The sequence below is a fragment of the Poecilia reticulata genome, chromosome 15, assembly GCF_904066995.2.
Source record: "Poecilia reticulata chromosome 15, P_reticulata-male-v2, whole genome shotgun sequence".
Classification (NCBI taxonomy): domain Eukaryota; kingdom Metazoa; phylum Chordata; class Actinopteri; order Cyprinodontiformes; family Poeciliidae; genus Poecilia; species Poecilia reticulata.
This window is the reverse complement of record NC_088844.1, coordinates 6,281,698-6,305,258: the sequence shown is the minus strand read 5'-3', so window position 1 is coordinate 6,305,258 and position 23,561 is coordinate 6,281,698. Positions and strand designations below refer to the sequence as shown.

General features: G+C 40.1%; 1 protein-coding gene across 4 annotated transcripts in view; it reads right to left on the bottom strand.

The window, feature by feature from the left end:
- gbf1 (golgi brefeldin A resistant guanine nucleotide exchange factor 1) overlaps positions 1–23,561 on the bottom strand; it is a 60,082-nt gene that overhangs the window by 2,432 nt on the left and 34,089 nt on the right. The window contains exons 7-37 of one of the 4 annotated variants that reach the window (XM_008428960.3): positions 23,328–23,388; positions 20,506–20,560; positions 18,635–18,670; positions 16,781–16,916; positions 16,335–16,564; positions 16,062–16,230; positions 15,674–15,885; positions 15,273–15,371; positions 14,952–15,146; positions 14,120–14,312; positions 13,881–14,012; positions 13,707–13,792; positions 13,408–13,610; positions 13,205–13,328; positions 12,682–12,807; positions 11,488–11,570; positions 10,353–10,589; positions 9,983–10,076; positions 9,380–9,556; positions 9,179–9,243; positions 8,957–9,080; positions 8,610–8,681; positions 8,366–8,460; positions 8,108–8,261; positions 5,514–5,739; positions 5,039–5,196; positions 3,875–4,124; positions 2,870–3,087; positions 2,196–2,346; positions 1,648–1,778; positions 1,460–1,561 (exon numbers count right to left, since the gene is read on the bottom strand). In XM_008428960.3, the coding sequence (XP_008427182.1) occupies positions 1,460–1,561; positions 1,648–1,778; positions 2,196–2,346; positions 2,870–3,087; positions 3,875–4,124; positions 5,039–5,196; positions 5,514–5,739; positions 8,108–8,261; positions 8,366–8,460; positions 8,610–8,681; positions 8,957–9,080; positions 9,179–9,243; positions 9,380–9,556; positions 9,983–10,076; positions 10,353–10,589; positions 11,488–11,570; positions 12,682–12,807; positions 13,205–13,328; positions 13,408–13,610; positions 13,707–13,792; positions 13,881–14,012; positions 14,120–14,312; positions 14,952–15,146; positions 15,273–15,371; positions 15,674–15,885; positions 16,062–16,230; positions 16,335–16,564; positions 16,781–16,916; positions 18,635–18,670; positions 20,506–20,560; positions 23,328–23,388 (4,394 nt within the window). The remainder of the gene's footprint in view (positions 1–1,459; positions 1,562–1,647; positions 1,779–2,195; positions 2,347–2,869; positions 3,088–3,874; positions 4,125–5,038; positions 5,197–5,513; positions 5,740–8,107; positions 8,262–8,365; positions 8,461–8,609; positions 8,682–8,956; positions 9,081–9,178; positions 9,244–9,379; positions 9,557–9,982; positions 10,077–10,352; positions 10,590–11,487; positions 11,571–12,681; positions 12,808–13,204; positions 13,329–13,407; positions 13,611–13,706; positions 13,793–13,880; positions 14,013–14,119; positions 14,313–14,951; positions 15,147–15,272; positions 15,372–15,673; positions 15,886–16,061; positions 16,231–16,334; positions 16,565–16,780; positions 16,917–18,634; positions 18,671–20,505; positions 20,561–23,327; positions 23,389–23,561) is intronic. The other 3 variants (XM_008428961.3, XM_008428962.3, XM_008428963.3) reach the window with 3 other exon arrangements.

The window sequence follows — 23,561 nt, the reverse complement described above, 5'->3', positions numbered from 1 at the left end:
AGTAAAGCGCTGCCAGGGCTTATTGTAATAATAGTGTTTCCCCCCCCCCCCCCCAAATGAAGTGGCTTTTTGGAAGCATTAACATACATGAAAACTCAATAAACTTGGTGGACGCATCAGGCCTGTGTAAAATGTACATATTTTAAGGCTGTTTCAAAAGTCTCAACAGAAACAACTCAACAGTGCCACATATATACACACACCGTATTTTCAGCACTATAAGGAACACCGCATTATAAAGCGCATAGAATAGACTCTACAATTACGGTTGCCAATTTATTTCGTACTTTATTATTACACATCCACATTTGTAAAGAAGTGGTCCCCGAGTACTTTATATAGTAGGTTGCCCCAGTCATTGTTTCACTCACGGTGTTGTTGTTGCGATATTGTGCCCAACTGCTTTCTGCCTCAAGTGGAGGAGTTTAAGTATCTGGGGATCTTGTTCACGAATGAGGGAACAAGGGAGCGGGAGATCGACAGGCGGATTGGGGCAGCGTCTGCAGTGAAGAGGGCGCTGTACCGGTCCGTCGTGGTGAAGAGAGAGCTGAGTCAAAAAGCGAAGCTCTCGATTTACCGGTCAATCTAAGTTCCCACCCTCATCTATGGACATGAGCTTTGGGTCATGACCAAAAGAACGAGATCACGGATACAAGCGGCTGAAATGGCTTTCCTCCGCAGGGTGGCTGGGCTCTCCCTTAGAGAGAGGGTAAGAAGCTCGGTCATCCGGGAGGGACTCAGAGTAGAGCCGCTGCTCCTCCACGTCGAGAGGAGCCAGTTGAGGTGGCTCGGGCATCTGGTCAGGATGCCTCCTGGACGCCTCCCTGGTGAGGTGTTCCGGGCACGTCCCACCAGGAGGAGGCCTCGGGGAAGACCCAGGACACGCTGGAGGGACTATGTCTCTCGGCTGGCCTAGGAACGCCTTGGGGTTCCCCCGGAGGAGCTGGAAGAAGTGGCTGGGGAGAGGGAAGTCTGGGCCTCTCTTCTGAAGCTGCTGCCCCCGCGACCCGACCCCGGATAAAGCGGAAGAAAATGGATGGATGGATGCTTTCTTCCTCCGGCTTTAAATGTATTATCAAACTTTATTAACAAACCAGCGTTCTGACAACTATCCCATCATGCATCGCGCACTTCTTCTACGGGGGAAAATGAAGTCGGCGGCTGCTTACCATAGTTGCTAGACCTGTTGTGGTTCAATATTGGTCCACATATAAGGTAAACCGGATTATAAGGCGCACTGTTAGCTTTTGAGGAAATTGAAGGTTTTTAGGTGCGCCTTATAGAGCGGAAAATACGGTATAGAAGAGACAACCGGGACAGACGGCAGAACAAATGGAAGAAGTTTGTTAAAACTTGACTTCAAGTCTGAAATGAGCTCATGACTTGTCATTAGCAGAGAAGATGTGTTGCGATGGCTCCCAACATTGCTGCTAACGCTGCAGGAAGTGTAACTTCAAACCTTTGACAGCAGCGTGCAGGCTCTCATTCTGGTCTCCTCCATACCGCCTACATCGGCCGGACTGATGTTGTCCAGTAGCTTCGTCAGCAGAGGAAAAAGCACCTGCAAACACACATCAATTCAACTCTTACAATTTAGTTATGATGCAACACTGTGGCCCGTTATAAGAAATGTGTAGTGCTTTTAACCTTGTTGAAGCAGGACTCCCACTCAGCTGCATCAAGAGTCTGCAGGTCATGGACAAGCAGCGCTCTCTGGAGGTAAGTGAGGGCCTGCATGCGGACCTGCCGCCTGGCGTCGCAGCACAGCCAAGCGATGCCTGGAGAGCGCGACCAAAGACACGTACAAGAGGTGAGTCTATTTTAATACAACAAAGCTCAGGATGTGTCACTCAAACAACTACTGGTTTGTTTTAAACCAACAAGTCATCCCCTTCATGACTTTAATATGTTCATTTTAATAAATCCCTCAGTCTGGGATCCCTCAGCAGGAGAGTGTGTGATTGCAGATTAGGAAAAAACTATCTGCTGAAACCAGGATGGGACGACCATGTGTCTCATTTAAGGCATCAAGCTAGACAAACCCGGAATTAGTTTTTTAGGACAAGAAGTATAGAAAATATGTTGAGGGCTTTTAAACTGCTCCTATGCATCAATCTAGTAGCTCTAATTTCTGTTAAAAATCAGGAGAGTTGAAAGTCTATTTATGTCCAATTTCAGGATGACGTAATGATCACCTTGCAGCAGTGGGCACCAGCAGCTGGTCCACAAAGTTTGAGAGTCAGCTTCTATCTTTTTGCCAGAAGCCTCTAGGTGGCGCTGTTCCTCTGCCCAGGAGCTGTAGATGCTGGCTGCACGTGTATGAAGGGTGTGCATCAGGTCCAACAGCTGCATGGGCACAAACAGTAGAATAAACAATCACATCATACATGGTTTTCCTGCATCAGGAACTTCACAAGGTAATCTCAACAAATATTTATTCTGCGCTGAGGAATATTTCTATTCAACTGAAAAAGTAGCGACTGACAAATGGTTGTTGAAGGACCGCTCCCTGGTGGTCCGGATACCACAGTTTGAGAACGACTGGGTTAGATGTTAGGCATTACTATCCTCCATTATCATATAAAAATGCCTGGCAAGTCCTTTTATTGGAGAGAGAATGATGAACTCTAGGGCAGGGGTCCTCAGGGGCCGGTGTCCTCCCAGTTTTAGATGGACTGTGGAGAACTTGACTGCCCTGAGGAAGCAGTTCAGCCATTTATTCACGGTGTTGAACCAGGGACACTTCTAAAAGCAGAAGGACACCGGCCCTCGAGGACTGGACAGGGTTTACAGAAACCAGGTGTGTCGAACATAAAGGATGTGAGGCTCACAGTAAACGTAGAACGATGAAAAGGGCTATTGTACTTACATCTTGACTAACCTGTAATGACACGGTGTGATAGCTGGCTGGAACACCCTCGTCTTCCTCATCGTCACTGTGAGAACGGGATGGACGTTGACTTGACACTCGACTTCCACCTCGTCTTGTGCTGCCTCCAATGTCTCGCTCCCTCCCCACCGGCTTCTTCCTCATCCGGGACTTGGACTCGTATTTGTGGTTCTTCTTCTTGTCATGGTTCCGATAACCTTGAGAAGAGATTCACCAGGAAAAACATAAATACAACATATTATGGATCACAGTAGACTAAGAACAAACTGTTATTTAGTTTTCTGTTGATTTGCAAAGTCACAAGATGGTTAATAAAACCAGTTCTATAATAATGATACCAGGGTGTATCATTTTTCCATATTCACTCTATTCTGGGCCAACAGAGCAGCCAGTTTAAAGTCTGTGAACCAAAGCAGCAAAATAATATTTTAATTTGTCTTCGCAAATTAAACTAATAGCCAGCAGAATTATATTGAAAAGTGGTTCGTCATCATTTCCAGAGTTTCCCCCACTGCATTATAAGCCTGGCAGCCACCAGGCTTTACTTGTGCCCCCGCCAGGCTAAGCATTGCTTATTTAGTTAAGTCTTTTTAAAATGTTTGCATTTTTTAAGACTTTATATTTCATGTTTAGGTATTAATCTTCCAATCTTTTGATAACACATAATTATCAAGTTATTATTTTCAAGTTTCATGTCAACTTTAAAAAAATTTCAACTCAAAAACACAACAGGCCATTGGATGAATGACTGACCTGGAGCCCAACCATCAGGCTTAGCAAGTTTTCTTGTGGGAAACCTTGATTTCTGTATGCATTTTGGGAAATATGCTGGTTGAGAATTCATGCCTTCAAGAGTCTACACACTGTCAGACAGCAAAGACCATCACATAAAGGCCTTTAAGACTAATACATTGTTCTTTATTAGTTCTTAAACCCCAGAGAGAAACACAACAATGTTAGAGAAAGTTTCAAGCGTATTCTCACCTCCATTGAGGCTGGCCTCCACAAACACACGGATGGTCCGAACACACAGCTCAAAGTTGTCAGGGGTGACGTGGGCGGCGTCACGGACAATAAAAGAAAGTGTTTCCACACACTTGATGAGAGACTTGGTGTCATGCTGGCCAAGGTCCTGACCCAAAGTCAGGCTGTACTGGTTGACCAAAGGGTGATTCAGCTGAGCTTTGGAGTTTACTGGGGTGGGTTTACTTGTCTCCAAATCAACTTTTCCAACCTAGTGAGTGGGGAATAAAAAAATATTAAAATGATATAAAAAGTATATATATATATAAATGTAACTGAGTTTAGCTGGTCCTCCAGTAAGAAATTCTCTTCTGTTATTTTACATTATAGTCTTTAACAGAAAATTGGATATTTAGGAAATGCCTTAAATTTTACAACTGAAAAAATATTTGCTTTTCAGTTTTACTTTTAAGTTAAATCGTTTACATTCCTTACTGACGATAAAGTATTAGAAAAACAAAGATCCTGAAGAATTGTAGCCACTGACTTGTTATGTCAAATTATTCAACAATGTATATCTGTGAGACCCAGAGCCGGCCCAAGGCATAATCAAACTAATGCATCTTTTCCGCTGGCTCTGACGGACCCGGCTCCACTCTACTCAGCCTGCATTACAAACATTTTCAGTAGCATTTTTTTCCAGGCCGCTCTCTGCCAGGGGTGACGCAAGCTTAGCTCCTGTTCACCAATTGGCCGTGAGCGTAGTCAAAGTATGAGCAAAAACAGAAGAAATACAAACGGTGCAAAATTTCAAACTCGCTGCAACACAAAAGCAATGGAGTTATCTGAAGCTACAAGCAAGCAGTGGACAACGAGATGCCGGCTTTTCTGTGCATCGAACTTCAATAATCAGAGGCAGCTCGGTATTGAACCTGTCGCTTCAATGTCCTTTTTTGTCGACATGGTGGAGAGAATGGAAAGCCTAGGTTAGTGTGTATAATTGTAGTTCAGAAAAATGATCCATAGATACTTTCAGAGCCACGCAATTCATTAGGCTATAGTGAAATCAAGGCCATCAAGGTTATCAACATCTGGACCACCGGACATAACAGACATCGGATCATTACCGTTACTTGGAGCTCTTTGTTAAACATCACCTGTCCGTTTCTAAGTGTGAGGACTTACCACAAGCCACCCACTGCTGGACACGTCCACGTCAGTAGTGGAGCGAGGTATCCTGGTCTTACTGTGGTCTGTGTACACCTCTGAGTCAGACGTGTAGCCACGGTCTAAACTGACTTCATTGGAATGATGAGATGACAGCTCACTGTCCGACTGGGCACCTGAAGGCACCAGGAAAACCAATGCTATTTTACAAGAGGCATTTTATGTTGTTTGTGTACCGTTTTAAACAGCACAGTTTGAACAACACAAGCATCAGAGAAACCTAATGTTTAAGCGATACACTGAAAGTAAATTATTTAAAACCTACAGGTGTTGCTCGTTAAAATGAGAACAACAGGAAAAAAAAGGTTCATTTATGTCAGTAATTCCATTCAAAAAGTGAAACATGTATATTATATTCATTCATTTACATAATACTGCCCCTTCAAAAACATAACATGAACATAAGAAATGTAACTTTAGGGAAATATTGAACCTGTTTCATTGTCAGCAGAAGAAGAGGTAAGTTGGAAGGAGGCACGAGGTTTAACTCCGGCTCCAATGCACTCCAGCAGGGAGAAGAGCGTGTACCAGTCGTCTGTACAGTGGATGTTGGCTGCATTCGTCTTTAGCAGCTCATGAAGGCCATAAGCAATTTCCCTACTGATCCGGGACAAGACGTGTGGCTTCATCATGAGCAGGAGGCGTAGAGAGAGAAGGACCTGTGGATGAACAGGAAGCGCGATAATGCAGTGAAACCTTTAAACATATTAGAAATTATTTCCATTTTGCACTCAACACAAGCATGAAAATAATATCTTGGAACATAAATGGGCAGAATCAGCTGAGAATGTTGCAGTTCTGATGTGGAAACTTGTTTCACATCACATTGAGCACTGATGAATACACGAGTAACAACAGACATTATGACACCACTTCCTCAGTACGTTTCTAAAAAGTTTGATAATCTGTTTTCAGGTAAATGAAAATTTTAATTGCTACAGCACAAAAAAGTGTGACAAATTTCAAAGTTTATTATAATTTAATTCTCATTTTAACAAGCCAGTCTAAAACCTGTGTTAAATTAATAACATCAAGGTTGACCTCATGTCCTGATGTCCAATAAAAATGTTCAAATATTTTTTTCCATACCACCTCTTATTCTCTCTGACTGGTAGGTAATTGTATTTATGCAGCACCTTTTCAGCAACAAGGCAAATCAAAGCGTTTTACATGAATTAAAAGGAAACACAAACAAAATAACAAACCAAAGGAAAGAGCAAAAGCAAAAGAAGACAAAGAATCTAATAATGTTGATCCAAAGTATGTAAACTAGATACTCCTGTTCAGATCAGTATCCTCTGGTCTAATTTCTAGATTCTAAGTTTGTTCTAATTTCTGTTCTGGGTTGCAAGATAAGTATGAGTAAGTAAGAATCTTCTGGACTTTATAAGTATGTTCAAATTTGTAAAAGTAATGAACTAAATGTTCCTGTTCTGGAAACATTTTTTCTGGATTCTAAGTTCATTCTAATTCCTTTGGTCTACTGTAGCGGTTCTCAACGTGGGCGGTACCGCCCACCAGGGGGCGCTCAGAGGACGGCAGGGGGCGCTGGCAGACATTTTTACAAAAGGGGGGCGCTGGGATGCCTTTGGGAGGCGTTTGGTCGAAGGTAAACTTTACACCTTAAATGCACAACAATAAACATAGCAATAAACCAAGAGAGGATAATACTAATCAAAGGAAACTAAATGGAAATGAATGAAGAACAAAATGCAAGAATAAACTAAGAAGCTAAAGTAAATACAGAGAAATAAACTGGTATGGCAAGACCTTTCGAGCAATAATTAATACAAAGGACTGTATGGCAAGAATAAACAGACACTATTTCCAGATAAAAAGTAAAATAATATTGTTGAAATGTCATGGGTTTGTTGAGACCACATCTAATACTGAGAATAAATATATCTCAACAGTAAATAACTTATCACTTACTTGTGTTTTTAATTAGATTTAATATATATTTATTTCTTCAATATTATTTTTCATGTCGGTGTTAATGTCATGAGGCTGCTGACTCCATGACACTTTCGATTTGACTCATTAGGATTTGATTAAGAACCAGATTTGTTCTTTGTAATTTCTGTCCAGTAAAACTATTTATCTATAAATCAATAGACAGGTCAATATAAAGATATAATCCATGTTTCTGTCTCATATTTGTATGGCATTAAAAGGACCTGGAACTTTTGTTTTTCCACTGAAAGTTCTGGTTTGCACAATAAATGCCATGTGGGTGAAGTTTTATGGATGATACTCTGATGTCCCATTCTCCTGAAGGCAGCACAGAGCTGCACCATCAGAAACTCTCAGAAACACTGACGAGAAGAGCGTTATGTATAGTTACAGTTCTATCCATGTTTTAATGTTGCAGAGCTCAGTCGTTTTGCAAATAGTTCAAAGTTTAAACTGGCATATTGTACATCTTTTATCTGGTCATTTTGTGGAATATTTAACAACTAGAAAATGGCACAGAACAATAATATTTTTCCACTGTGATTGGCTGCTGTTAGACCTACCAATTTTAACTTGAATATTAATTTTTTATAGACGCCGGTGAAAATAATTTCTATTCCCATGGCTTTTTTGTTCTCTGGGAAATTATTTTTGATGATAAATACAGAAACAAGCATACAAATCAAAACATCTACAATAGTGATAGTAATATTAATGATAAAATAATGGTCAGTGCAAAGTAGCCTGCAAATTCTTTGGTGGGGGGCGGTGAGGGACATGGGTAAAGGCTAGGGGGACGCTGGCCCAAAAAAGGTTGAGAAACACTGTTCTACTGGATACATTTAGTGAACCAAAGAACATCACAACACAGTGGACCTAATCTTAAAAGATTTCAAATAAGGAGCAATAAATTGTAACCTACAAAAACAAATACAAGAAGCATTTCTTTAAAGTGACAGACATGGGAAATGTGACAGAACCTGACGTGAGTAAATGACCAGTCAGATCCACCTTTCCTCTGGCCTGTAAATGTTTGCCTTCATCCATGCTGACAGTCGTTGCTCGGTTCTGTACCTGAGAGCTGATCTCCTCTCTGCGCAGCAGGCGGATTGCGAGTCGAAGCAGACCCACCACAGCTCTCTCCACCAGGAAGCAGCTTTCTGTGGCATGAACACACAGGTGATAGAGATGGTCCCGGACGGTCTGCCAGACACACGACACGCGATCCCTTTAGATGCAAAAACAAACGTTGACTCAATTAAAACTGATGAACAACACTGACTGTTTAGCAAAAGTGGTAATTGTGTTTCTGAGCAACTCGCTCTCTCTCACCTGTTCTCCAGAACAATGCGCAGCAGCATCTCCAAACAGAAGGCGGCGTCCTCTTCATCATAGGTCTCTTCATCTGGACTCACAGATATCAGTGCCTAATAAGAGAAAATGGAAATGAGTGGGGTTTTTTATTTTTAAATGCGACATTTCTTAAAACTGCCCAACAAAGAGCTCTGGTTAAATCAATGCACAGCAAAAACACTTGACAGAAAACATGAGACATTCAGTCAGAAAGATGAAAAACCTTCATAAGCTCCTGCAGAGACTCCAGCTGGAGAAATTTACTCTCAGTGATCAACTTCTCTGGGTCGCATTGCTGCAAGACAATAAAGAAGACAACAGAACAATATCTGAATGGTTGATGAGTTACAGAGAAGCTCTACACATTTTCTATGTGGGAAAATTGTTTGAGATCATTTTTAAAACTGTGTGGCTTACGTTGACGTATGTAAACAATTGTACAAACCAGTCTGTTTGCATATCATAAGTCCAGATAAAAAAAATATCTGGACTCATGATATGTGGCATAGATTTCAAATTTGTTGATAAAAAATATAATGTGATGTCATCATCACGGTGTGTAATTAGTACCTTAATGCAGAGGATGGCAGCTTGCTTGGCTTCCTGATTTTCTGTGGTTGGTCCTCTGAGTCCTGACTGCTCAGCTCCACTTGGTGTTAACCAGTTGATAAAACTTAAAACGGCTGATTCACCACTGTTACGGAATACATAAACAAATATATAAATATACACACCAACGCACACATGCAGACACGTATACATATATACATATACAGATGAGAATGAGTTTACCGATTTGAAGGCATTTCTTCTCTCTGAAGCGAAATTTTTCCATTTGGCTCCACAAAGTCCTCCATCTGAGGAATAATTGTTGTGTTAGAGCAAAGAACAGCAGGTGGCAGCAAAGTATGTAAAATACCATCTCAATGTTTTTTTTTTTTGCCTTTTTCTCGATCAGAGTTAAGCTGTACTAAGCTCTGACGGTACACTGACCTCCACCATGGCCTTTGGCAGGAGCTGGGCTCTGAAGAGCTGCAGCATGGACTCCATGATGTTCTTCCAGCCCTCCCTCAGGATGTTGCCGTGCTTATGAGCCAAATCAAACACGGTCTTGGCAGCAGTTTGGGCTTTGTTGTTGCTACCAAACACGGTAGGTAGGTTTTCCACAGACTGGCAGGAAGAACACGTTCAGATAGAGGAACGCATTTACAATTACATTTACAAAATGTTACAACTGCTGTTTGATGGCTAAAAACTGAAACAATTTATAAAAAGTACCAGAATAAAACACATTTATTAACGCCTCAGTTTTTCTCAGTAAGTTGAGCCTTAACAAGGTGATAATCTTAGCCTTTGAACTCTGAATTGATTCTGGTGAAACTTGAACACAGTGGGCTGTTCCAGCTTGGCAACGATGCCGACCACAGATCAGAAATGAGCTTGGAATATCAATATTCCACAACGCCAAACCCAAATCCTGACCACAGCACATTGAAAAACCTCTGAATACATCACCCAGACACCATTATGTCAAAAGCTTGTTGATGGCTACAAAAATAATGAAAACACCATGTGATGTCATCGACAGCGACTCACCTCACTGGCCAGGGTTGTGAACTTGCAGAGGGAAATAATCAAGTTGTCAAACACGTCACTGCAGCCATAGTGAGCAGCGATCATTGCACATTTCCTGCAAGATAGAAACCCAAATTATTATACAGGACGAATCAGCCAACATCCTATACCTTATAGCCAGCTGTTAATTTGAGCTAAAACATGCATTTTCTACCCCACTGAGCTAACTGTAAACAACAACAACAAGATTTATCAAAGACAAAAACAATAAACTATTCAACTAAAAGTGGAGATCTTCTTGCAGAAGACGAAATATGAGGCTTAAAGCGACTGCTGAGATCATAAGTTCTAGTTCAGCATCTTCCCGTCCGATGATTCTATACTCGCATACCTGAACCCGGTGATGGCCTTCTGGATGATGTTTTCATCAAGGCTCTTGTCAAAGACGTAAGACAGAGCAGCGATGGTGGGACCCCAGGTCATGGTGAACAGGTCGTGGTCGTAGCTGCCTGGCGGCAGGTGCAGGAAAAGCCCCTCAGGAGTGGCACCGCGGTGCAGCAGCACACTCCAAACGTAGTTTTCCTTCACTAAACCCGTCTGCTCATCTGGCATCACAATCTCTTCACTCCTGAGCAGTAAAATGTCGGTGAGGCGATTTCAGAGATTAAGTACAAAAACAGAAAAGAAAAACTGGAAACACAAAAAAGTTCTATAGAAAAGAAGAAAATTTAAATTTAAAGTCTAGATAAGAAATCCAAATTTAGATCTATGCAACATTATGCAATGGCAAATTGAACATTTAGGACTGAAATGATTAGCTGATTAATGTATTTGGACAAAAAAAAAAACATGCTACCCATACATATTGATTACTGCAACAGCGCAAAATGTATTGTTAGTTGTAAATGAGGTCATGCTAATAAAAAAACAAAACTGAAGCCGACTTTCAAACTTCAACATCAACACAAACGCAGGTAAAACAAAATGTGAGTCCAGTCCTTAAAGGGGCAGTATTATGTGTTTTCCAGGTACATGGTGCGATTTTATGGCATAATCAAGTTACTATGTTACCTTCAATTACAAAAATGCTTAATATATCAGCATTTTATGTTGGCCGATGGTGGCAACAGTGGTTGGACACCACAGCCCTGAGGACGAACTGAGCCTTGAAGGTGGTGCTGGCATTTTGGACAGTTGAATAATTGCCATGGAGATTAAAGGATTTCTCAAACATGAATACAATTTTGTTCCACATACGGAAGTGGCGCAAATGGGATTTTTTTTTTTTTGCGGATGAAAAGATTGGAATTGGGCTAATCAGACTGCCTGGAAAAAGTTGGATGTGGGTCACATGAGGGCAAAAGAAAAGAAAATCAGATTTGGGTCATATTTGCCTGCTGTCTGAACAAAACCAATATCATCAATACAATGGAGAAGGAAAAGCTGAAGACATCAGAATGGTTTGTTAAGGATCATTTTGGATTAATGAGAGAGAAGAGCTCTGTTGTTGTATTGTGGTTTCTTACTTGATTGCATTGTAGATGTCCTCCAGCATGTCCTGGTCAAAGTCCTTCTTTTCATTAACACCCTTGAGATTTTTCTTGAATTGCTGTTTGGGAAAACAAGACCAAACACAGAAGAAAAGCTAACTAATGCTTTAGAAGAGTTCAGCTTTATTTCTTGAGACAACCTCAATATGAAGAGCAGTGTATGTGTTTCTACATTCTGGCTCAAAGAAAGAAGCATTCTGGCTCTTGGTTAAATGAACATCAAACCAACATTTAAACAGTCATGGATGGAAACGTACTGCTGTGTCATTTAATACGCTTAAGTTCAATAGTTAGGAAAACAGGGATTAAACCAAAGAGGTTTGTGTAAATAAACATAACCACCTAGTGACGATTGATAGCCTCAAGCCTTCATTGGCAGGGTATGCGATACCTGGGGGTTGAACAAGGAAAATACCAGCTACTCTGCAAGGTCACAGAGGAAAAACACGGGCAGACAGAGGCAGAGATGGCTAATGGTGCTAAGAATCAAACCATTTCTATCAAATGTTCATAGAAGGAGCACACGACCGTAAATACATCCTCAATCAACAACTTTGGCGATATGGGATCATCTGCTGGCTACAAACATCACAAAACAGACTTTATCTTCACCTCATTTGACGCAAACCTTTATCAAAGACAGACTCATTTATTTATTGGAATAATGGTACTTCCAGCATAAACTGTGGTGCAAATAGCAAGTGAGGGACCGGGCACAATTTAAGTTAACTCCAATGTTGAGTGTGGAAGACTATATGTTCTACAAAGGTGCTATATAACAATCCAACACATCCACAGACAAGAGCCTGACACAGTCAAAAAGGGAAAAACCTGCCTGTCATTTGTCAGTGAAAGGAGCCCACCGACAGACCACTCACATGTTCCCTGGAGACTATGTTTAGTCTTCAACAAATGTCAATCAAAGAGGAAAAACGGGGGAAAGCAGATGTCAGGCCCACCCCTTTCTCCGTTCTGTGTAAGAGCATTTCACCTCAAACAGGGGCCACCATTTGAAGAAACAGTTGGCAATGGGTTTTCTCACCTGCCAACCTGGATGTGGGCAAATGCTAGCAGATCCAAAAGACTGCTACACCATGAAAACCACTACCATAAAACAATAGGCAGGAACGCGGAGTGAGTTCGCTTCACTGCGACTGTAGAGTCACTTACCTCTACGGTCATGGGGATGTTCTGCTTTCGAACGTTGTGGTTGTGTTGATCAGTGTTCAGCATAATCACAGCATAAGCCAGAGCAAAGCCTGCATCGTTGGTCATGAAAGGGGAACCGTTGACTTTCTGAAAATATACATACAATACACAGTTGAAAATTACTAACGGTATTTTTACACCATCAGAAAATGATACACAGATGAGAATAGTTCTTATGTAAATGATAAATCTTGCTTCATCAACAATTGTTTATTGCACAAACATGATTTTTTTGTTGTTGATGTTGTTCAAATACAACTCCAGAAGCACAATTCCCTTTGAAGGCTGTTTTAAAATGTGAATCGTAATGTCTAACCAGGAGCTGTTACATAAAATGGATAATTAAGTAATCTGGTAATCTTAATTTCTGTCTCCCCCCCCCATCAAGGCACTAGTTAAGATGTGGCACCTTTCGCATTAGTTTTTTTTTTTAACTCAGGTAAAATGGAACGATGCAGCAAATAGGAAGCTACGTAAGACTTACTTGCCAGTTGTCTGTAAAAGTTTCCAGCAGCCTCTGAATTACTGGAGCCTCTCCTGGAAGCCTGAAGGCCTCTAAATAGAGCCGCAAGGCCTCGTCAATACGGAGACCCTGGAAGGTGAACGTACTACCAAAAAGCTCTGTGTTAGAGTGAGACCTTTTTGATGCATGGAATGACAACAAACACATATGATACTTCACAGTACTTCACAAAGCTGTCCAGGAGTTCCATGTTCTTGCGGTCGCTTATGTACTCCCCGATCATCTTTTTGTCCAGACGGGGGTTTTCTCTGAGCCACTGCGCCACCTGCTTGGTGTCCAACGGGTCGCTGAGCAGGCCTTTCTCCTGAAGGAACTGGACTCCTTTCCTAGGCTTCTGGTTAAACTGCTCTGTGCCTGTGATAAGAAGCTAAACACAAGACAGGTCCCACATAGTTTTTATACTAAATCTGGATGTAATGTTAAAGAAAAAAGGAAAAAATCCAAATGAATCCAAATCATTTACTTTTTTCTTGGTTCTAATTTCCAACAACTCCAGTGACTCAGGTAAACATGTAGAGAAGCGGGGAGGCTTTTTTGGCCCTTTCTTCTCTGTTGAAGCAAAAAAACTGATCAACTCCCCAATTAAGTTCCCACAAAATGCTTTAAAGGAGGAGTTTTTTTTGGATTTGAACATCACCGCTATCGGTGTCTCCCTGATCCTCCCGACCCAGTTTCATCTTCTCAGCCATTAGGAAGCCGCTGGTAGGCGGATATCCGGACGCGTTCGCCGCTTTAGGAGAATTATTAGGGCTGCCTTTGCCGTTAAGATCTGAAGAAATATTTATTGTCTCGCGTTATACAAAGAATAATTTAGACAGATATTTACTTTCCATCAGTAACTATAATGGCAACGATGGAGCAAATGCAATGTGATACCAGTTGTTAGGTCTGTTCCATTTGAAGTGGATCCTTCTTCGTCTGCCAGTAGTGTGTCTGACTGGTTCTGCTGAGTCGAGTTGTTTACTACCTTGGACTGGCAGTGGCCTTCAATGCTGTCAATCACCGTCAGCAGGGCCTCCAGTGACAGCAGATGAGTGGTGTAGAGTTGACCCGACACAGGAAACGCATTCTGAAAAGGCAACAACAACAACAACACAAACTACAAATGTGAAAAGTGGTCTGAAAGACAAGCCCCTAGTCAGACACAGCAGGTAGAAAAGAACACACAAATAAAGTAAAAGCAGGTTGGAGTGTAGTGAATTAGTATTTTTGAACAATAAAGGGAAAATTTCCACATCAGCTGACAATTCATTTAAAAATGAGTAATCATTCAATATTATCTGTTTGACTCCCAGACAATGGCCATTATTTAGAAGTAAGCTGGATTATTTATTGGTGTTGACAACCACCAGTAAAATACAAATAAGAGCCCTTTAACAATATAACAAAAAAATATATTGTAGCCCTGGAAATGTTTGACATTAATATTCAAGTCTATTCAATCTAAAGAGCATCTTGTTTTTAAAATTAACTTAACCCTGGAAATGCCATTAAACATATTTAATTTCTGCTACTAAGCAACGTTCCATTCTTGCAAGGATGGCTTCAGTCATTCTTGCATCAAAAAACTTCAAATTCATACCTACACTATTCTTATATCTGGCTGAACAAATAAATAAAAAAAGAGACAACCAAATGTAAAATTGTGAATAACCAAACAAATTAATTAAAGCAACCATTCAAAGAAATGAATCTAGACATATGTTACCTTGGAGAGCAGCTTGGTGAGGTCTTCGAACATATTTGAGCAGTAGAAGTCACAGTCGTAGTTAATGTACAGCTCAGTCACAAAGCTGGGGATCCTCCAGAGCTGGACCAAAGCCTCTAGTCCCATTTCCTTCATTTCATATGGCATCTTAGTGTTCTCTGATGTTATAATGTCCATTAGCTTCTTCAGGTACATCTGAGAAGTCAGCAAACTGTTTGTTAGTTTGTTGAGCAAATATCAAGAAAAAGAATGCCAAAAGTCTATTTATATGACGTTCAACAACTGGGGGAAAAAAAAAAAAGAAGTAGTGAAGACAATTACCTCCAGCTGAAACTTTAAATGTTCTCTCATGCTTTCAAAAAGCAAAAAGCAAACTCGCATGGAGGAAGCGTAGAGGTTCATACGTTCCACACACAATAGCTGCAACACAGATCACATGCGTCATCCCACCATGTTGAGGTATTGACCCTCTTCTCGTTTCCAGCTCAATAATCTCAAAATAAAATTATGTTTAACAATAACTATCATAAAAAATATACAATGGGCAGCACAAATTATACTTCTAAATATATTAAACAGCATAAAGCTCAAGTATTATTGTTTCAAATGATTAACAAAAGCGGTATCAACTTATTGTCTTATATTGCGTGCAGAGGGGTTAAATATGCCACAGTTCTTTCAAGAAAACAAAACACACACAAATGTATATTTTTTTTCCCTACCTGAAATAGATGCCTGCAGAGCTCGTCTTTAACCAGGACTAGTAAAGACTGGTAATTAACAACGTATGTAGACTCCAGGGCTACAGTCAGAAGCTGCAGCCCCATTTGTATCATAGCGTCAGTGTTGTGGCGGTCATGAGGATTGGTCAGTGAAATCAGAAATCGAAAAAGCTCCCTCAGACATGGAAGGCCGTAAGGAATAAGTGCAACTCCTGCACAAAAACGGGGAACCGGAAGATAAAACATTTAAAGGAAACGAAAAATTTCTGAAAACGAACAACTGTCATTAGTGTTGCAGAGAAAAAGCAGAGCAGGCGGATACTTTAAATGAATACAAAACACACATACAAAAAAAGTCCGATTTAAGAGTCATGGCACGTCTCCCTACCGTCTCTTTGTGTCGACTGCGTAAACCGGACTCCGCGAGGATTAACATAGTCCATGTCATGAACAGAGGTGGCATCCGAATGATCGGGAACGGAGTCTTTGTCGTCCACAACTTCAGGGATGGAATCTACGGACGCAGCCTGAGCCACTTCGACCTGCCCGCCCTCAGACTGGACGGCACATGGGACATCGAACAGGTCAGTTCCGCAGAAAACAGAACGCAGCATGCTTCTACCATTCAACACATTTCACCAATGGAGGTAAAATAATCCACCTGCTTGTGTGAAGAGCCAGACTCAGAGCCAGGTAGTGAGGTAACGGTGCAAGAGGAGCTTGCAGATGGAATGGATTGTTCCAAGTCAGAAAGGTCTTCCCTGGAGGTGGCTTTGGAGCCGGCATCCAGGCCACTGTCCGTGGCCGTGGGGCTGGATATGGAAGAGCCGGCGCTGTCCGATGTGGCAAGGCTGGAGTTGGAAAACCCTTGTTCAATGAATGGGACTCCACCTAGAATAAGAGTAAGGCAGGAAGTCAGTTGACCACCACAGGCAATGTCCATAATACATCCTTCTCAAATTAATTTACCATTTATTATTTCGGTTGTATTTTGTTAATCTTGCATATGTCCTAATCCATGTTTTTACAAGGAATTGACAGGACATTAGAAACTGACCTGATTTCATTTCATAAAAAGCCCAAAAAGCATCGACTGCTGCTACTGACCAGAGAGGTTGTTGCTGAGGGTGCTGGAGCCGCCAGGGTCAGAGGGACTTTGGACCATGTGACGAGGAGGCCGTGGTGAACGCTTCTGCTTCTTCCATTTGGATGACTCGCTCATTCCTCCAGCACGCATTTTCAACTAAACACAATTCAATTGAAAGAGTGAAACCTTTTCACCAAGCATGGCTGCTGGCTGATTACTATAAACCGGTGGAGCCCAAAGTCGGTCCTCGAGGGCCGGCGTCCTTCGTGTTTTAGTTCTCTCCCTGGTTTAATGCATCTGGATCAAATGAAGGCTCCTTAGAGGCCTAAGAAGAACACTGACATGCTGAAAAGGTTGTTACTACCACCAGCGAGAGAACTAAAACATGCAGGTTGCCGGTCACCACTGCTATAAATGAAAGCTACAGATATTTCCTCTCTTAAACCTATTCAGAAATCAACAGAAGCAAATGTGAGCAAGAGTCAATGAGCTTTGGACCCAACAGGCGTTTTTTAGAGTCAGCAAGATGATGTGAAACATGATTGGAAGATTAAGTTGAAGCTAAATGTTGAAATTCAGCGAAAACTTCATTGCAGGATTTTACATTTAATATTAAAAATGACTTTGAATTTACAAAAAAATAAACAGAATCCACATCCACGTCAGTATTTATTCAAATAAAGAAAGCCGACGTAGGAAAGCTGTGAGGGAAGCAGACTGTTGCTGCCTCCAAAGGACATAGGAGGAAAAGTAGCAGCAATGTCCTGATGCAATGATCAGAAAAAAATACATAGAGAGGACTAGTGTGTGTAAACACTATGCCAAAAAAAAAAAAAAGACATAAGCAACAACCTAAGATAAGAAATTGTTGCTTTCTGTCAATCTGGGAAGGTTTTATGGCTGTTTCCAAAATACTTGAATCCATCATTCTACAGTAAATTATTTATTCAGAAAATACTTAAATACTTACTGTGCAGTTATGGTTGCATATAAATATCAGTACTGCCTTTTGGTGCATGCGCTACACATTCCAAGCATCCTACTGGAAGCACAATTTTACCTCATACCTAATTTTCCAATTTTATGTACTGTTTCTACACATTGTATGTACTGTGAAACCAATTTAAAAATCAGTTTCACAGCAAAAAAAGTATTTTTTAATAAAAATGTAAATGACTTGTAGTAAGCAGACAGCTGCCAGTCTTCCAAGTAGAGGAAATCAGGAGGTCTGAATGTGTACAGCTTAGAGATAAGTACTGTGCAGTTATCACAAAAAGCATACTCCATTAAAAAGAATGAGATATTCAGTATATTTGTACATTTTCAGCAGGTCTTAAATTGTTCATCTGTGCTGTAGTTTGTCAGACTGACTGGTAACCTAATGTGCATTTCTTCATAATCGTAGTTGTGGGTAATTGTTTAGGGTTTTACACGCAATTTTTGTTTTTCTAACATAATTTATTTGTTCCACTAGGGGGCGCCTGCAGCCTATTGATGAACCATGATACAAAGCTGGCAGGGAAAATGTGACAACCAAAAATGAGTCTTACCTTGAATCTAAATTGATGTTGAATGGCTACCTAGTTAAATACTTATTCCTGTTGTATCGCAAATTTAAGCTCAGATATTTGAGGATGCTATCTACACTGTATTGCATTTACATTTGATTCTACACTATATAGCAAGAGGGTTAGCTTTCCTTTCACCGTTGATGCAAACCTGAAGGATTTTAGTAAAGATAAAAAAAGTATACAGTAGCGCATAAATATAAAGATGGGAGAGAATGACTTCACCCTGAGATTTCTGAAACAGCAGGGAAAAGTTTTCACCCAAAAAGATTTCCCATTACTAGCTACTTAAGCCATTTCCCTTACCTGAACACGTTTGTTTTTCCACAAGATATTGTAAGCCTCAGAAGAGAAAAGGAGGAGGCAGGTGCCCGTGATTAGTGACAAAACACTTCATAAGCCAACATATGACATGCTTAAGCAGGACGGTTCATGCATGGGAGGACGAGTTCAGATTCCAAACTGGGTGAAGGGTTTGGAGCAAAGCACACAACAAGGATACACTGCAGACTGTCCAACCGGCAGGGAGCAAGAAATGCAGTAGATACATAAAAAGGCCATGAAGAACTGAAGCCAGATGAATACTTTATTTATCTAAACATCTCTCATAATGGCCACTTTCCAGAAAACAGAGATCGACACTAAACATTAGAACCAGTTATGTGGGTATAAGAGAGAGAAAGTGAGTATTTGCAATTTTTTAAACTGACTATGGTCTAATTTAGACCGTCTAAAGAAGTGAAGCGTTATTGACAGTGGAGCCGTTAGTTGACATATGTTATGCAGAGACTAGTGGTGCACCGATGGCAGATTTTTGGCCGATCGCCGATCTTTAAAAAGCCTGACCTGCTGATTCTGATTTTGGCCAACGTCATTTTTTATTATTTTTTTTGTCTAAACTGTCACTAAGTACAGCAAGAAAGTCACTGAGTGGGCAACAGTGGGGTGACAATTGTTAACTGCAAATGTGCAGATATAACCTGGTGGTCATATCTGTTGATATGGTGGGCCGGTCTATCAGTCAAACCTCTCTCATAATAAAGCAGAAGAGGTCAGCGGTAGATTTTTTTTTAACCTCTTTGCTGAGGTAGTTAAGATCGGTGGATAAGATCTGTTTCATATACAAGTATCGGCCAATCACTGATCTCCCAAAATTAAGGAAATCTGCGGCGGTAAATCAGCTGGCCGATAAATCGGCGCACCCCCAGCAGAGACATCTTTGAGTGTTCAAAGAAAACCTGAGTGGAAAAAAAGTGCATCTCAATTTCGACTGCTTCTCAAACACACAAATCTGCTTTTGTCACCTCAACTCTACATTAATTTGTAATACTCAAATTCAAAAGGTACAACAGTTATTTACACTGCGGTTAATAGTTTAGTTGACTATTTAAGTATCTAACTGTAAGAAATCTATGTGTTAATAAACTCTAAATTGTGTTCATTACATGTGTAAGTGTCTTGCTGTTTGAATGCCAGAGCTGAACTTAATCCTTCATCTATTGTTGTTTTAATACCTAAACCTTGTATTTGAAGACAGTAACTAACACTGAACTATTCTGCTGTTATTTTCCTGATAATCAGATGGTGCACTGAATTGGTACATTTGATCTAAATTACTAGTTTTATTAACAACTGCCCTAAGCAATTATTTTTAGTTATGCAAATTAATACCTAAGCTGCCCTGATAGTCTTATTTTGAGGTTTAAATGCAAACTAAGCATTTGATCTCCATTTCCTAGTTGAATGTTTACAGGAATTATTTTTATCAACTGGAACAATTAAACACTTTAAAGCAAAGCAAAGCACCCCCAAGCACCTCATAAACCAACGTTTGGAAATTGTTAGAATTAATCAGTTTAAATAAAGTGACAGGAGCATATTGGGGGAAAGCTGGCATGAGCTGTACATTCATAAAAGAGTATAAAAGAACAGTGTAGCCACACTTCTAGTAATTTATGAAAACGGGTAGATTAATTTACCAATATCTGAACATTGGCATGTTTTATTGTGTACAGCATTCATCTTTCCCAGCTTACTAAACAATAGTTAACTAAACTATACAGCCACACAAACCACCATAGAAACAAATCAACAAAAAAAGAGAGAAAGGTCTACACAAGAAAAAATAAGTGAAATATGTGCAAGCAAATCAAATTTTAGCATCTTAGTCATGTTACCTTTTTCATGTTGGTGCCCACATAACTCTTTGCCTCCTCTTTGAACTGAGGGAGTCTACAAAGACAAATTGTAGAAATAGAGTTTATTAGCAAATAATATTGAAATAAGCTCAAGGTTGATGCAAAACAAAGCTTAGAAAAAACAATGAAAGCAATGATAAAATGCATCCACTTTACATTTTTTGATGTACAGTGGATGCATTGAGATTTTAAACATCTATTGACAAAAATCTTTTTCATTAGAGTGTACAAGAGCAAAGAGCATCATTATATTTCAGAATGTTACAGACAGTTTCTTCTAGATGGGAGATTCAAGCCTGGTTGGGCTCAGCTACAGAAACAGCATTTTACCAAAACATTTTATGATTGAACTGCTTTTATTTGAAACACAGCAATAATTTCTACTGCCCCCAAAAATGATGTCATATTAATTTTCACATTTTTCATTAATGTATCCTACAGCTGAATGATATGGCTTAATAATAAAATCTCAGCCAATTCCTACCAGTTGATTTTTTTTTCCTTTTTTGTTTTTTAAACCACAAATATTTCTCGTCTAGGAAGCGACCTGAATTCAAAGTCCCAATCATTACAAGCTATAAGGCAAGATAATAGGGCCTGGGTGGGATGATGTCACGCTGGAACAATGCATTGCATTGGATAAAATAAAAAATAAAATATCAGGGTTTTCCCCAGTGTATTATAAACCTGGCGGGCCACCAGGCTTTACTTGTGCTCCCACCAGGCTAAGCATTGTTTATTTATTTTAGTCTTTTTAAAATGTTTGTACTTTTTTTTAAAGATTCTGTAGTTGCTGTTCAGGTATTAATCTTCAATCTTTCTTTCAGTAACACATAATTATCAAGTGATATTTTCAAAATTTCCTGTCAACTTCAAACATTTTTAAACTCAAAAACATGACGGGCTGCTGGATGAATGAGTTCTCTAGCGCCCAACCACCGGGCTTAGCAAGTTTTCTGGGGGACACCTTGAAAAAAAATTTTTTCCCCGAAAATTACATTTATCTGATTGATTGATTTATCTGTAAAATTGATTGTTCACTCAGTCCTAAAGTATCCATCCACTTACTGAATATAAATTTTTGACTAATCCAGATCATCCCTTTCCCCAGGGACACCCTCCAGCTTACTCTCAGGGATCCAAAGATGTTCGCAGGCCAGAAATGATGCACAGTTGGTCCCAGTGCAATTAACCCATACTTCTGGTATTATCAGTTTAGTTTGTCCTGTGTGTTGCTACCACTTATTCCTAAAAGTAGAAATAGTTCCATTTACCTTTCTCAATTTTATGCCCTGTTATACATAGATTGTTTTACAGTTTTTCTCGGTTTCTTTGGTGCATTTCTCAGAATAGAATTTAAATTCTCTAAACTACTTGTTCAATCTTGATATCATTGTGTCACTTGTACACATAAAAAAGGCAGTTGCTCATTCCTCCAAGTTGCAAATATTTTTGTACACCATGGAAGTGATTATGTACAATTTTCTGCTTTTCCAGCATTTTCAATTGCTTTTGTTATATTCATCAAAATGTATTTTATGAGATTATTAAATTGACATTATATTGACAATAGTGGAAGTTTGATCAGTCCAACCCACGACGATCCGTTTCTAAACATCTGAACCGCTCAATGAACAAAAAATTAAAAGTGATTTATTTTTTTTTTTTTAATTTGCTAAAAAACTAGAGACATTTTTCATAACAAATCCTTCTAAACTACACTCCTATTCTGGTTAAAAATTAAACAAATAAGCTGCAAATGTTCCTCTAAGTTGCTGAAAAGCTAATCTCACGGTGGGAACCCCAGGATCTTCAGGATAGCCAATCAAACCTCTGTATTACTTTCTGAAGTCACACTAAAATAAGTGCATGTGTGACACTAGGTAGGTTTCTGTAGACTCTAAAGCTTAGCTGAAAAATGAGATGTCACACCCGGGTGGGCGTGCACACACACATGCACACACACACTCTAAGCAGGCTCCTGTAACCCCCTCCTGACATTAACTCCATAGTAATAAAGTGTTGTCTTTCAAGCAGTATTATAGGATGATCTGTGGGCACAACAGATTAACATGCCTAATACTTTCAGCAGGCAATTGAAGTCTCCTCCCAAAAGCTGAGGAGACCTGCTGCTCATTATCCGGCGTTATTGGAGTGAGAGTGCAGCCCGTGCAAACTCACATCTCTATTATCCACAATCACTGGGCGAGTGGGCGGGGAAAAGAGAGCAATATGTCAGGACTGAGAAAAAGATCAGAGCGAAAATAATGAAGGAAATAGTCTGCACTATGCAGACTATTTCACAAGGCGGCATTGGGTTTCAAGTTTAAAAAACAAAAAAAACAAAGAAGAAAGACAAAGGAAAACTGGGATGGAGTGGAGTGGACCCCCCACTTTGTGATAAATCCTCTGTCAAAGAGCAGAGGTGAAAAGAAGCTGAATTCAAAGGCAATCTGGGTTGGGGGGGTGTTACGTAATGGCACTGATGAATCACTGACTCGCTGCCCCAGCTAACGAGGGAACAGCTATATGAATGCTCAACAAGCCCTTAGAGACATCCATGCAAAGATCTTTCAACCTTTAATTCAAAACGGAAAAGATTGTGATGAGACATCAAGTTTCGAACTGCCCTTCGAATAATAATTCTCTACTGATTGGTCGATCAAAACAAGCAGTCTGGTTAATAAATAAATGTTTGCTAATTGCAATAGATTTAATCAGAAATGGTGGCTGTAAAGGAAAACTATAAACACAATACCCATCTATACCCCCATGGAATATTAACTTAGACAAATGTTTACCTGGAAAACAGCAGCTGAACCATATCAACCAGTGTGTGTTCTGCAGACTTTCTCAGGAGTTCTTCAAGCAGAATGGGAAAAAGGCATAAGAGCCAAACAAAATGACATTATATCCTACCATGAAAATAAAACAAAAATAAAATAAAAAATTCTAACAAAGGTTACCACTCATATTAGCAAATCAGTTGGATGTACTGAATTACATCATAAGAGTGTTTGATGACTTTCTGACAA